Source organism: Myotis daubentonii, chromosome X (assembly GCF_963259705.1).
Source record: "Myotis daubentonii chromosome X, mMyoDau2.1, whole genome shotgun sequence".
Taxonomy (NCBI): Eukaryota; Metazoa; Chordata; class Mammalia; order Chiroptera; family Vespertilionidae; genus Myotis; species Myotis daubentonii.
This window is the reverse complement of record NC_081861.1, coordinates 17,831,402-17,846,905: the sequence shown is the minus strand read 5'-3', so window position 1 is coordinate 17,846,905 and position 15,504 is coordinate 17,831,402. Positions and strand designations below refer to the sequence as shown.

At 35.6% G+C, this 15,504-nt stretch overlaps 1 protein-coding gene across 1 annotated transcript; it reads left to right on the top strand.

The window, feature by feature from the left end:
• Window positions 1–868: 868 nt before the first annotated feature.
• Window positions 869–1,422, top strand: LOC132225106 (charged multivesicular body protein 1B1-like). The gene has a single exon (XM_059680339.1). The coding sequence runs from the start codon at window positions 951–953 to the stop codon at window positions 1,347–1,349; it is 399 nt and encodes a 132-aa protein (XP_059536322.1). The 5' UTR covers window positions 869–950; the 3' UTR covers window positions 1,350–1,422.
• Window positions 1,423–15,504: the final 14,082 nt, after the last annotated feature.

Sequence of the window (15,504 nt, the reverse complement as noted above, 5' to 3'; positions counted from 1 at the left end):
CTTTTCCAATTGTTATCTAGTAAGGTAATTGATGCTAACCATTTTTATTCCTCTTACTGATTGATAATAAAATAACCAAGAATGTAATTTCTAGTAAGTTTTTACTTCTATATATTTCCAGCTTATACTAAAGATTTAGTTAGCATCAAGAAAACAAAAGAAGCAAATTTGTATTTTAGAACACTTTCAGATGCTTTTTTTAAGCTTAAAATAAAGAAAATGATAATAACAATTATAATACATCTCCTATGATTATTCAATCTACTTTTACCTCTTCCTTATTCTAGTGCCTGATTAACTTCATCTGGACCCTTCAGAAAAGTAGACTACCAGCAAAAGAAACCATCACCAAAATGAACCATGTAAAAGAATATAACTGTATACAATATGTCTGGTAAGGGATATCCAAATATCCAAAATATAAAAAGAGCTCATACAAATCAACCATTTAAAAAAAATCAATCCAATTAACAATGGGAAAAGGACCTGAACTTTTCCCAAGAAGATATACAAATGGCTAACAGATATATAAAAAGATGCTTAACTTCTCTAGCTATTAGGAAAATGCAAATCGAAACACAATGGGATACCACCTCACACCTGTTAGAATGGTATCAGCAATAAGACAAGAAATAAGTGCTGGAGATAATTTGGGGAAAAAGGAACCCTTATACACTGCTGGTGGGAATGCAAACTGATGCCACCACAATGGAAAACAATGTGGTGGTGTCTTAAAACAAACAGACAGAGCTACCATATGACCCATCAATCTTTCTGGGTATCTATCTGAAATATTTGAAAACATTTATTCATAAAGATATATGTTACGGTGGCATGATCTTTGAGGAACGCAGAAGGGCGGGGCTGTTCAGAAAGGGAATACAGAAGTTGCAAGAATACATGCTGAAAATGCAATCCGCCAGAAGAACCAAGCAATTAATTTCTTGAGAATGAGTGCTAGGGTTGATGCTGTGGCAGCCAGAGTTCAAACTGCAGTAACAATGGGCAAGGTAACCAAGTCCATGGCAGGTGTAGTTAAATCTATGGATGCTACATTGAGGAGTATGAACCTTGAAAAGATTTCTGCCCTGATGGACAAATTTGAACACCAATTTGAAACACTGGATGTTCAAACACAACAAATGGAAGACACAATGAGTAGTACTACAACCCTAACAACACCACAAAGCCAAGTGGATATGCTGCTTCAAGAAATGGCAGATGAAGCTGGCCTTGATCTCAATATGGAACTACCACAGGGTCAGACAGGATCTGTTGGCACCAGTGTTGCTTCCATGGAACAGGATGAACTATCTCAGAGACTTGCCCGTCTACGTGATCAAGTGTAATTTAAAGAACTGGTGCTTTTGTTTACTTCACCTGCTTCTGAAAAATTTCATGTGTATATATAGATAAGTTGCACTCCAGAAATTAAGAATGAAAAAAAAAGAAAAAAAAAGATATATGTTACCCCTAAGTTCATTGCAGCATTGTTAACAGTAGCCAAAACATGGAAACAGTGTCCAAAGAGATTTGGCATATACAGTATATGCAGTACAGTACTAAGAAAAGATGAAATACTGCCATTTGTCACAACATGGATGGATTTTGAGAATATTGTGCTAAGTGAAATAAGTCAGATGAAAAAAAGAACAAGAGCCATATGATTTCACTCATATAAAAATAAAAGCAACAAATGAAAAAACAAATAAACTCATAGATGCAGATAACAGTATGGTAGCTAACAGACTGAAAGGAGTATGGGGGAGGCTGAAGAGGGTAAAGTGGATCACATATGTTTATGGAAGGAGATTAGACTTTGGGTTGTGAGCACACAATGCAACATAGTAAAACCTCGACATAACAGACTAATTTAGGCATGGGGATGTCCATTAAAGCCAAAAGTCTATTATAAAATAAAGTAGGTTTTCCAAAGTTGTATGTTAAAAATTGACAAATTAATTTACCTGGTTTTATTTATGTATATACATCCATGTAATTAAAATTAAGTATGTATGAAAAGTTTAATCTCACATGTAAGTTTTCTATATGTATTACTGTAATTTTAAATTTATACTAAATAGATCTAGTAAATGTGTGCATTCACTAGTCACCACGAGTAAACAAATGCACACAGCTGGGCATGGCTTAGCACACATCGAAAAATCAGTTGGCTTGCATTAAAAATGATGCATAAAGTTATGCTACCTGGAAACAGAACCAATTACTGTATGTGATTTGGTGTGATCATTGGCTAAACATTGTTTACAAGCAGTGACCCTTGGATTTAAATATGTAGACTATAGTTTATTATGTAATATTTATTTATGTCAGAAAAATTACCATAGTGTTTTTCCAACATATGGCCCAATCACTAAAATTTGTTAAAAATAACAGTGAATTAATAACAAAAAATAACCTGTTAATTTAATTATTAGCAAATTTTTAAAAAAAACATTTTTAAATTATCAGGGTGTTAATTTTCACATATGACATACGGACTGGAAATTTTGTTCTTAAAACTGAAGTCTGTTAAATCGAGGTCCACAAAATCGAGGGTTTATTGTATACAAATGAAGTATTGTAGAATTGTACACTTGAAACATATAATGTTATTAACCATTGTTATCCCAATACCTTTTATCCCTTCATTTTAAAAAAGAAGTTTGCACTAGTACTCACATTACTGGAGTTGAGTTACACTGTTACATCCTTAGAATTTTCTAACATTGTTTTTGGGAGAAATTAAGTATTTATTCTTAAAAAGCAGCTTCGTATGGATAGATTGAGATAAAGATGCAATCACTAATCTATGTCTTTGCCATTTAGAGATAAGCAATGACAATTATACTAACCAAGATTGCCCCCTCAGTAACCAAGACATGAGACATACAAAGTCACTGAAATAACCAAGAACAAAATAGCACATGCAGTCCATGATCCAAGTGGTGGGGTAGGAGACAGATCCTATTCTCCTTTCTTTGAGATGGAGTTAGGCAAAGATGATCAATCCAACAGGGCTTTAGATGGGGTATGAGGTACCTCTTTTTTGTTATTGTTATTGTTTTTTTCACTTTTTGCATTATTATTTATTAGTTATTATATTATTTTCCACATGGATAACTGTAAACCTATATTTGCCACACCCTATATTTTTATTGATTAAAGCATTACACATGTGTCCTTATCTCCCCCTTGTCCCCCCAACCTCCCACGCTCATGCCCTCACCCCCCTGGTGTCTGCCTCCATCTTTTAGGCTTATATGCATGCATACAAGTCCTTTGGTTGATCACTCCCCCTTACCCCCACCCTCCCCTACCTTCCCTCTGAGGTTTGACATTCTGATTGATGTTTCTCTGTCTTTGGATCTGTTTTTGTTCATCAGTTTATGTTGTTCATTATAAGCCACAAATGAGTAAGATCATGTGATATTTACCCTTTTCAGACTGGCTTATTTCGCTTAGCATAATGCTCTCCAGTTCCATCCATGCTGTTGCAAATGGTAGGAGTTCCTTCTTTTTTATAGCAGCATAGTATTCCATTCTGTAAATGTACCACGGTTTTTAATCCACTCATTTGCTGATGGGCACTTAGGCTGTTTCCAAATCTTAGCCATTGTAAATTGTGCTGCTATGAACATAGGGATGCATATATCTTCTCTAATTGGTGTTTCTAGTTTCTTGGGATATATTCCTAGAAGTGAGATCACTGGGTCAAATGGGAGTTCCATTTTTAGATTTTTGAGGAAACTCCATACTGTTCTCCACAGTGGCTGCACCAGTCTGCATTCCCACCAGCAGTGCATGAGGGTTCCTTTTTCTCCATATCCTTGACAGCACTTGTCATTTGTTGATTTGTTGATGATAGCCAGTCTGACAGTTGTGAGATGGTATCTCATTGCTGTATTTACTTGCATCTCTTGGATGATTAGTGACTGAGCATATTTTCATAAATCTCTTGACCTTCCTTATGTCTTCTTTTGAAAAGTATCTATTTAGGTCTATTACCCATTTTTTGATTGGGTTGTTTAGGGTTTCCTTGTGTCAAGCTAGGTGCACTTAAACACATTCACACTCTAAAGGTTGTTTGCATCATCACGTACAAAAAAATCAAAATTGCATTGCTTATCCCAAGTAAAAGGTTGAAAGCAGGAGATAATACCTGGTGTCAAGATGAGAAGGTCCACAGAAAATTATAATCAAGAAAGTATAATGAAAGTAATATGTGGACCAGTGGCCTGAACTCCTACCTTGGACCTTTATTTATTCAAAAATGGATTTTGGAAAGTGATAGGTTTTTATCTGCTAATTGCTTGACTTTGGTGGAATGATCTAATCAATTTAAAGGGAGCTGAATGAGAGAAAAATTCTAGGTTGTTATTTTAGGTTATTTTGGGGGCTGAATCTTAAGCAGACACCAAAAATAAATAACTCAGAAAAAAGTAAGGATTCAAGGCAATAAGAGACAGAAACATGAAAATCGTTGGGAGAATGGACCTACCAATATCACCAAATTATGGTGTGTTTTTTTCACTTTAATTGGCTTTATACAAGTAACATACATATGTGTCTTAAAGACACAAAATAGAACCTGACTGGCACAATAACACATTCAACAAATATGTGGCTCAAGTCCTGGCTGGTATGGTTCAGTGATTATAGTGTCATCAAGAAGAAGGAAGGGTGATGTGATCAATGATTCCTAGTCAAGGGCATGTACCTGGGTTGCAGGTTCCTAGCCCTGGTAGGGGTATGTGCTGGAGGCAACCAATCCATGTTGTTTCTCTCTCCAGGTGAGGATTAAAAGTAAATAAATAAAAATGTGACTCAGTAAAGTAGAAAAGGGAACCAACAGATCTTCCCATCAATGTAAAGCAGAAAGGCTTTCTATCTCTAACCTTCAATTAACTATAACATTAGTTTCATTGATTTTTAAATGTTGAAGCTTGTTTAGATTCTATTTTAGCTTCACTATTTTATTCTGCTCACTTAATTGAAAAATTCTGTCTATACACTTTACCAGACATAAATATTGATGTTTCCTGCAATAACATTAAGTCCCTTGATTTGTTCTCTCTGTTTGTGCACATGCACGCATATGTGCATGCCTGAATTTAGCTATTAAAACTGCTCAATTCAGAAAATATTCACCATTGTATAAAATAATTAAATCACAGGCATATCTCAGTACCTAACTATGGAGATGAATATTAAGAACACTAGCCAGAAAATTCAGTAAATAGTAATATCACATATAGAAAATATCTTTAAAACTTACCAAAGGTAATTTAAATGTTTACCATTTTGTCTTTAGTTAAAAACATTAATTTTATTTTTTGAGATGTAAATTTTTTATTTATCTTTATTGTTGAAAGTATTACAGATGTCCCCCTTCTTTTCCCCATTGACCCCTTCTAGCCCACACCCACCCCTCCCAGGCCTCCACCACACTATTTTCTGTGTCCATGGGTTATACATATACATTCTTGCTTTATCCTTTCTCACCTACTCCTACCTTTCCTCCGAGATTCAACAGTCTGCTCCATGCTTCTATGTCTCTGGATCTATTTTGTTCATCAATTTATTTATTCTTTAGATTCTACATGTGAGTGAGATCATGTGATACTTGTCTTTCTCTGACAGACTTATTTCACTTAGCACAATACTCTCCAAGTCCCTCCATGCTGTCTCAATGGGTAAGAGGTCCTTCTTTTTTACTGCTGTATAGTATTTCATGGTGTAAATGTACCACAGCTTTTTATATAGCAAACATAATATGCCAAAAAGTACAGAGTAGTGACAAAAAAACAGGCTTTGGAGATATTATATTTGCATTTTGATCCCAAATATCAAATCTGCCTCTTACTAGCTATCAAAAAAGTTACATGACATCTTCCTGCTTTAGTTTTTTTGGTTTTGTTTTTTTTAACAAGAAAAATGATAATCATAGTAATCTGATGTATATAAAGAGCCTAGTGGAGTACCAGGTACACACAAGACCACAAAAATGTTAGTTCATATTCTCTGTCCAAAGACTGTGGACAGAGGTTTCTGAAATGATTTGCAAGGCTTGACATCTGCATGAATGGATCACAGAATGTGAAACTATTAGGAAAAAGTGGGAATCTGGTGTCCCTTCCATCTCTCTAACTCAGTTGTGGATCGTGCTTGGTTTGCCCTCAAATATTTTAAGGAGAATGACACTGCAAAAAGTAGGCATTCAACCTCCTCCTCTGTATCTTACTTCTGTATAATACAATTCTCAGAGAATACTATTTCAATACTTACCACCAAGTCTTTGTTTTATAGATAAAACTACTACTAGTATGAAGTTTTGTTCTATAGATAAAACTACTATGAAGTTCAGCACTTGCTAATTGATGCTGAGATAATCTTTTATACCAGATACAAGATTTTTTACTAAATAAAATATCTCTTATTATCTATATCCTCACCAATCCCTTTCATATAGGAAAGTGGTTTATAGTCAAGATTTGGCTGAACATATAAAGAAAAAAAACATAAGCAGGTTGTCCAACAATTCTACCATTAAATAGCCATTTCTGTCAAGAAATACATATGTCTGATAAACTTTTATGTTGGTCACTTTCCCTCCCCCCATCCCAAACCCTCTATGTACTTAAAACTATTATTGTTTTTATTCTCTTGGTTAAACATATTAATCTTTATTTCTTCAGATTTGTTCTTTCAACTTTTAAAAATCTTTGAGCATGATCAGAAAGTAACCATATTTATTTTTAGTAATATTTTTCTTTGTTTAGCAAGGACATTGGCTAATTCACATTAATAGTAATGACCACTTCCAAGTATCATATTATTTAATTCCTCTTATCACTTAATGACATGTCAAAGAATAATAAGTTCTATTAAGAATAACAATGAAAAATGCAACTGTAAATGGGCATTGAGCTTCAATTCACAAAGCCTTGTATATTTGAGGACAGGAAATGTATAAGAGGTCACATCGTTATTGTGTTTTCACCCACCATCACAAGAGCTTGGGTCAATCAAAACCACAATAATGATTTAGATTTAAATCAAGTCCCAGATTGAGTCACAAGGGAATTAGAAGTACATATTGGTAGTTACAGAATAATCACAGGGATATAAAGTATAGCACAGGAAATATAGTCAATAATATCATGATAACTATGAATGGGGCCAGGTGGGTACATAAAACTTTGGCGGGACCATTCTGTAAAGTACATAATTTTCAAGTCTCTATGCTGTACATCTGAAACTAATACAGAATAATATTGAATGTAAACTGTAATTGAAAAAATAATTAATAAATTGAAAGAGAAAGAATACTTGTTTCCTCTGGAATATCTGAATGCTCATCTGTCCTCTTCTTAAAGGAAAACATATAAAATGAAGATGACAGCTATCTTGCACTTTGTGGCCCAAGGAAGGTCAAAAGGACTGGTTTCAGAGTCCTTCTATCTATGAGGATGTGGTATTATCAGTTTCCAATTTGTCAATCATGTGTTTAAAATGAAACAGAACACAGGAGGCAGTGTGGTGGCCTGAGTTCTAATCCTCAATCTGCTTCTAACAAATATCCCTGGGCAAGGTTTGATGCTGTCTGGACAGCAGTTACTCCCATTTTCCAAATAAAGACATTAGATTAGGGTTGATCTTTAATTCCCCTTCCAGCTGTAATGTTGCAGCAACCCAAACTCTTCTGCGTTTTTCTATTTAAACTTCTTCTCAACCAGGTATTTGAAAGTCCATTTTAAACTAAGCCATTTTAAACATAAGATGCCCAATACAGATTAAATAGGCAACATATGCAGAAACAGTTAATATAATTATTTGAGGTTATTCATCATTATTGAAGTAGCAGAAAATATATGTAAAAATAAAATGGTAGATACTAAGAAAGAAAAGACATTTTAAGAGAAACATTTCCTAGCCTTATGATGGTTGTTTTCAGTATTCTTTGCTTTTCTGCTAAATTTATTACATACATATCTTTCTATCTACAGTTTATTCATATTTAATATGAGATGATTCAATATGCAAAGTCATAATTTGTGATATCATAGCAATTCTCATATTCATAACTTGAACTCCAAATTTACTGTTGCACATTAATAATGAATATCACAAAAGAGAATATTTGAGTCCTGATTTTGAATTGTTAAAAGATACGAGTGTGATAATTTTCTCCGTGAGAATCTATGTAATTCTGGAAGATATTAACAGTCCTTTTGGAAGCCAAATATTTTATCGACTCAGAGCACAATATAACTAACCATAGTAACTTTGGAAATAGGTGAGAAATTCAGTACCTGTGTACATTATAATGATAAAAGTTATGAAAGTGGAATGTTTTAACCTGGAATGTTTAACTTAAATGTTCACTGGGTTAGAGGACATTTTGGGAATTGTTGAATTCCCTAAAATGATATACCCATCTCTTCACCTGCTCTTTAATTTTAATAGTTGCCTTTTATTTACTATTTTCTATGCCTGGCACTGTGGTAGGTAACTTGTACATTTTCTTTCATTTATTCATCCCAACAGTGCCATGGGTTAAGTGCTGTACCATTTTTCAGAGGTGACTGTGCCTTTCCCAAGTTTACAAGACCAGAAAATGACAGAGATAGGACTCAAAGTGATGTCTTTTTTATCCCAAATGGGTGCTTTTTCTTCCATATGCACCCTTTCGAAAGGCATAGATGTTTGAGATTATGCTAATATACACTAGCTGAAGCCTACCATCTGTATAGGGTCTCTTCTCCAATGCTGTGCTTACTCCTTTCTTCTGAAATTCCAAAAAAGCTGTAAAATCAAGTATTACCTCCTTTTGGCAGGCAGGCAAATGATGTGGCAAAAGGTTAACATTATAGCAAACGTGTAAAAACAAGTCAAGATGGAGTCAGGATGTTTGCCGCAACAAAAGGGTTAGTTATCAGCACACCTGGATGCTCTTCCAAATGTCCTTCAGAAGAGTATCTTTGGGGCTATTGTTTCATATGTGTCCTTTCTCAGAAAGCTGATGTTATCTGTATGGGACATCAAGCACTAAATTACAAAGTATTAAGTGTAATTCATTATCCTCTAAAGTAACAGGGTCTGACACTTTCCCAACTTGTCTTGTTCTGACTCAGTCTCTTAGCTCTGAAAAACATGACATGTCTTTACTCTATACCATAGCAAAACTCAATCTATACTGAACTCCTTGCATCTACACAGATGACTCCACTTTTTCTAAAATTTATACATACTGTCAGTGAGTGTGTGTTACTTCCGTGCAATAGCTTTGAGAACCAGGGAATAATTTACAATGTTTTCCTCCCCTTGCCGTAATAATGTGAGAAGTGTGTGTTGAGATGAAGCCTCCATTACCCTGGGATCTTAAGTGAACATAAGGAATAGAATCCCCTGCTTATCTATGTTTTCCATGTTTCATGACTGAGAAATGACCTTTTGATCTGTTAAGCCACTGATATTTGTTGCTGTTTATAAATAATAGAATAACCTAGTCTATCCTGACTAATTCATTTATTTATTTATCAAAATGTTGAAATGGTGTTGTGGAGAGGTTCACCTTAGACAGGAGTAAACATGCCTATTTTCCTAAGACAAAACAAAAAGATGGATGAGGACCTGCATAGGTTGGAAGGTGGAGAGAACAGAATAGTTAAGGAAGCCTCTACCGGATGATTTTTCATTATTTTCTTAATGATGCTAGAGAGCTGGTGGGGAAATGTTTTAAACTAATACTTGCTTCCTACTGGGGACAAAACATTGTGTGTATGCTTCAGGAGAAACCAAAATTACTTGGGCATGGGTATGCATATAGCTCTTCAGTTGCTCATAGCCTAAAAGGAGTGATAATGTAGAGACATAAAAAACAAAACAAAACTATGATACAGCCCTAATCGGTTTGCTCAGTGGATAGAGCGTCAGCCTGGGACTGAAGGGTCCCAGGTTCGATTCCAGTCAAGGGCATGTACCTTGGTTGCAGGCATATATCCAGTAGGGAGTGTGCAGGAGGCAGCTGATGGATGTTTCTCTCTCATTGATGTTTCTAACTCTCTTCCCTCTCCCTTCCTCTCTGTAAAAAAATCAATAAAATGTATTTTAAAAAACTGTGATACAAAGTGAAATATGATCAAAGCCATCAAAGAGGTAGCTATACAAGGCAAGGAAATATGAGAAGGGAAAGTCAGAGAAGGCTACTTCGAGGAAGTAACATTGAACTGGATCTAAAAAGTATCATTTGAAAAATGAAAACAGAAATGGGGGTACATTCTAATAAAGAAAAACAGAAACAACTAAAATAAAAACATTTGAGTTTCAGGGTGTGTATGAGGATAGTAAGTGGTTTAGTGCATGTGAAGCTGTGTATGACGAAAAAATAAGTGGTTTAATGCATGTGAAGCAAGAGGTACGGGAAGAATGCAATCGGAAAGGAGCTTTGAGTCAGATCCTTGAAGTCTCTCAATGCCAGGATAAAGTCTTTTAGAGTCTGACATCAAGGATGATACATGCCAGGCAACTGAACAGAGGTGCTATGATCAGAACTGCAAGTTCAACATTGTATATAATATCTTCTCCTATATAAGACGTTTAGACAACTAATACTTTAGTACTAGGTTTAAGAACAAGCTAAAAATCAGTACAAGTTAAAAACCCAATTGACAAAAAATACTCAATTTATTCCTAGGTATCTTAATTTTTTTGGTGTGATAGTAAATGGGATTGCTTTTTTAGTCTCTCTTTCTGTAAGTTCAATATTGATGTATAGAAATGCCATAGATTTCTTGGCATTAATTTTGTATCCTGCCACATTGCCAAATTCATTTATTAAGTCTAATAATTTTTGATGGAGTCGTTAGGGTTTTCTCTGTACAGTATCATGTCATCTGCGAATAAGGACAGTTTTACTTCTTCTTTTCCAATTTGGATGCCTTTTATTTCTTCTTCTTGCCTGATCGCAATGGCTAGCACTTCCATTACTATGTCGAACAGGAGTGGTGAGAGTGGGCATCCCTGTCTTGTTCCTGTTCTTAGGGGAAATGGTTTTAGTTTTTTCCCATTCAGTATGATGTTGGCGGTGGGTTTGTCATATATGGCTTTTATTATGTTGAGGTATGATCTTTCTATTCCCACCTTGCTGAGAGTTTTTATCAAGAAAGAGTGTTGGATTTTGTCAAATGCTTTTTCTGCATCAATTGATATGACTGTGATTTTTATCTCTCAATTTGTTTATGTGATGTATCACGTTTAATGGTTTGAGGATATTGTACCATCCTTGCATCCCTGGGATAAATCCTACCTGGTCATGGTGTATGAACTTTCTGATGTACTGCTGGATCTGATTTGCTAGAATTTTGTTGAGGATTTTGGCATCTATGTTCATGAGGGATATTGGCCTGTAATTCTCTTTCATTTTGTTCTCTTTATCTGGTTTTGGTAATAGGGTGATTCTGGCTTCATACAATGAGCTTGGAAGTGTTTCTTTCTCTTGAAATTTTTGGAATTGACTGAGGAGGATAGGTTTTAGTTCTTCCTTGAATGTTTGGTAATTTAACTAAGGATGTAAAAGACCTGTAAGCAGAAAACTACAGGACACTGAAAAAAGAGATAAAGGAAGACATAAATAGGTGGAAGGACATACCTTGTTCATGGATTGGTAGAATCAGCATCATCAAAATGTCCAAACTACCCAAAGCAATCTATAGATTCAATGCACTCCCCATTAAAATAACAATGGCATATTTCACAGACTTAGAACGAACTTTCCAAAAATTCATCTGGAATAAAAAAAAGACCCAGATTAGCTGCAGCAATCCTGAGAAAGAAGAACAAAGTAGGTGGGATCTCAATATCAGATATCAAGCTGTATTACAAAGCCACTGTTCTCAAAACGGCCTGATACTGGCACAATGGAATAGAATAGAGAACCCAGAAATTGACCCAAACCACTATGTTCAATTGATATTCGACAAAGAAGCCATGAACATACAATGGAGTCAAGAGAGTCTCTTCAATAAATGGTGTTGGGAAAATTGGACAGATACATGCAAAAAAAATATGAAACTAGAACACCAACTTACACGATAGACAAAACTAAACTCAGAATGGATAAAGGACTTAAATATAAGATGGGAAACCATAAAAATACTAGAGGAATCCATAGCCAGCAAAATCTCAGACATATGCTGAAGCAATTTCTTCACTGATACTGCTCCTAGGACATTGGAAACTAAAGAGAAAATAAACAAATGGGACTACATCAAAATAAAAAGCTTCTGCACAGCAAAAGAAACCATCAACAAAACAACAAGAAATGCCACTGCATGGGAGAACATATTTGCCAATGTTATCACCAATAAGGGTTTAATCTCCAACATTTACAGGGAACTCATACAACTTAACAAAAGGAAGATAAACAATCCAATCAAAAACTGGACAAAGGACCTAAATAGACACCTTTGAAAAGAGGACATTCAGAAAGCCAAGAGACATATGAAAACATGCTCAAAGTCACTAATCATCCGAGAAATGCAAATCAAAACAACAATGAGGTACCATCTCACACCTGTCAGACTGGCTATCATCAACAAATCAACAAACGACAAGTGCTGGAGAAGATGTGGAGAAAAAGGAACACTTGTGCACTGCTGGTGGGAATGCAGACTGGTGCAGCCACTATGGAAGACAGTATGGAGTTTCCTCAAAAAACTGAAAATGGAACTCCCATTTGACCCTGTGATCCCACTTCTAGGAATATATCCCAGGAAACCAGAAACACCAATCAGAAAGGATATATGCACTCCTATGTTCATAGCAGCACAATTCACCATAACTAAGATCTGGAAACAGCCTAAGTGCCCATCAGTAGACGAATGGATTAGAAAACTGTGGTACATCTACACGATGGAATACTATGCTGCTCTAAAACGGAAGGAACTCTTACCATTTGCAACGTCATGGATGGAATTGGAGAGCATTATGCTAAGTGAAATAAGCCAGTCAATGAAGGAAAAATACCACATGATCTCACTTTGCAGCGGGAAGGCCGGGGAGGGTTGGGGGGCAGGAGGGAGGGGGGTAAGAGATCAACTAAAGGACTTGTATGCATGCATATAAGCATAACCAATGGACATAAGACACTGGGGGGTAGGGGAGGCTAGGGGACTGTCTATGGCGGGGGGAAAAATGGACACATATGTAATACCCTTTGTAATACTTTAAGCAATAAAAAAAAAAAACACCTGTAGAAAGACAGTGATCCTAATGATACGAAAAGTTGTGAAGTTCAACAGTTTTGTAGGAACATGAAATCTTAAAAAAAAAAAAAAAAAGCCTTGGTTGGTTAGCTTAGTGGTTAGCGCATCAGTCCAAGCACAAAAAACGTCATGGGTTTGATTCCTGGTCATGAGCACGTACCTCGATTGTAGTTTGGATCCCTGGTTTTGGTTGGGGTGTTTGCAAGAAGCAACCGATTGATGTGTCTCTCTTGCATCAATATTTCTCTCTATCTCTCTCTCCCTCTCTCCCTCCTTCCCCCCACCCCTTCCACTCTCTCTAAAAATCAATGGAAAATATATCCTCAGGCAAGGATTAACAAAAACAAAAAGAGATTTCTGGACCACCCCCAGGCTTCTCTGCTTAATAATCTATATTTTTTTGTAAACACTCCAGGTAATTTTCAGAATCAAGCAAGTTTAGGAAACACCATCCTGATTGAAAACAGAGAAGAAAGCAGGCATGGTTGCATAAGAATCCAACACTTTCATCTGTGCATCTATTCTTTTATTTCAAAAACAAAAGTATTAATTGAGTATCTTGCATTTCTGGCACTGTGCTGGGAACTGATGATACAAGAGTTAGCAAGACAACACCCTGCTCTCTCAAAGTTTTCATCCTACTAAGAAAAATAAAAAATAGGAATTATAAAATTAGCTCTTTACAATTATGTGGAATGCTACTGAGTATTTTAGTATGCCATGAAGGTGCATACTGGAAAGATCTGACTTCCTTAGGGGTGCCTGAAGGCTTAGCTGAGGAAATAAAATTTAAGATGGTATTTGAATGATGAATAGGCATTAGCTAGGTGACAAGATGGAAAAGATCATTCCAGGCTGAAAAAAAGATCACTGGCATCTGCCTGGATAGAGAGAGTCCAGAAAAATCTTAGAGAATTCCATTGAGACTTGGCTACAGAAAAGGAGCTAATCAGTCAACATGAGCTATAGCCTACACTGGTGACACACTGATATATGCCCAGTCTAAGTATGTGCCAACCAGACAGGACTCAGACCTTGGAATGCGTCCCAGATTAGACTTCCGAAATTCCCCAGCCTTCTGACCTTTCCCATGAAACCAATATGCTTCAATACCAAGAGAACAATATTCCATTATCTTGCTCACATTTCTCAGTTAAACATTGTAAGTCAGTGTAACAGAGTGGGAAAGTGTGTGAGTTTTAGAGCAAATAGACAAGTTAAATCTATATTATTTACTCACTATATGATTTTAGGCAAGTCACTTAATCTTATTAAGCTTTACTTTCTCTAACTATAAAATGGGGTTAATAGTCATCTCTACCTCATAAGATCGTTTGAGAATTTACTGAGATAAGCCATGTATAGTGTAGTGCAGCAACATCAAACTTTTTATCTCATGGCACATATAAACTAATTATTACAATTCTGTGGCATACCAAAAAATATATTTTCTACTGACCTGACTAAAAAATAGCTATACTTATGATTCATTCACACTGAACAGCTATTGTGTTGGCTGTTGTCATTTTTTTATTTGACAATCTAAGACAAAAGAGGTCAGTGCCCCTGACTAAATAGTCAGGTATTGCATGCTTTAAAAATTATTGCAGCACTCCGGTTGAAAATCACTAGTATAGTGAATAAGAGCTTTGATCTGCAGACTTGTGTTTGAATCCTAGTTCTACCACTTATTTCCTGGGTGACATTGGGACATGTTGATTTACATTTCCGAGTCTCAATTTCATCATCCACAAAGTGGTGATAATAATACATACAATAAAGATGTGAGGAATAGAGATAATGTGGGAGCACCGCCGCATGCAGTGCCTAACACATAGGCAATACTCTACAAATGGTAGTCATCATTAATCTGTCATTGGTATCAATTCAGATTTCTGCCTCTAGTGAGCTCAAAATAAATTTTGGAACATGATAAGCAATAGGCATAAAGGGAAAGCCAGAAGCCCTTGGGAAAGTCACTTCTCATTCTGCAATTCATTTTCCATGGATGTGATATGAGGGAGTTATTTTTTTCAAACTATTTATAATAAAAGACCTTTTTATCCCAATATATCATAAACCAATGCTTATGTAAAATACAAAGTCACACTCTTGGATGTCACTGCAATGCCAAATTGCTTTAAAATTGCTTTAAAAGTCCAGAAATTATTTTGAGTTAGGTTTCGTATATAATGTAAGATTCTATTTATGTGAAACTTCCAAAATAGAGAAATCC

Excerpts from the sequence above, each read along its gene's own strand:
- LOC132225106 (XM_059680339.1), top strand. The coding sequence starts at position 951 with ATGAGTGCTAGGGTTGATGCTGTGGCAGCCAGAGTTCAAACTGCAGTA.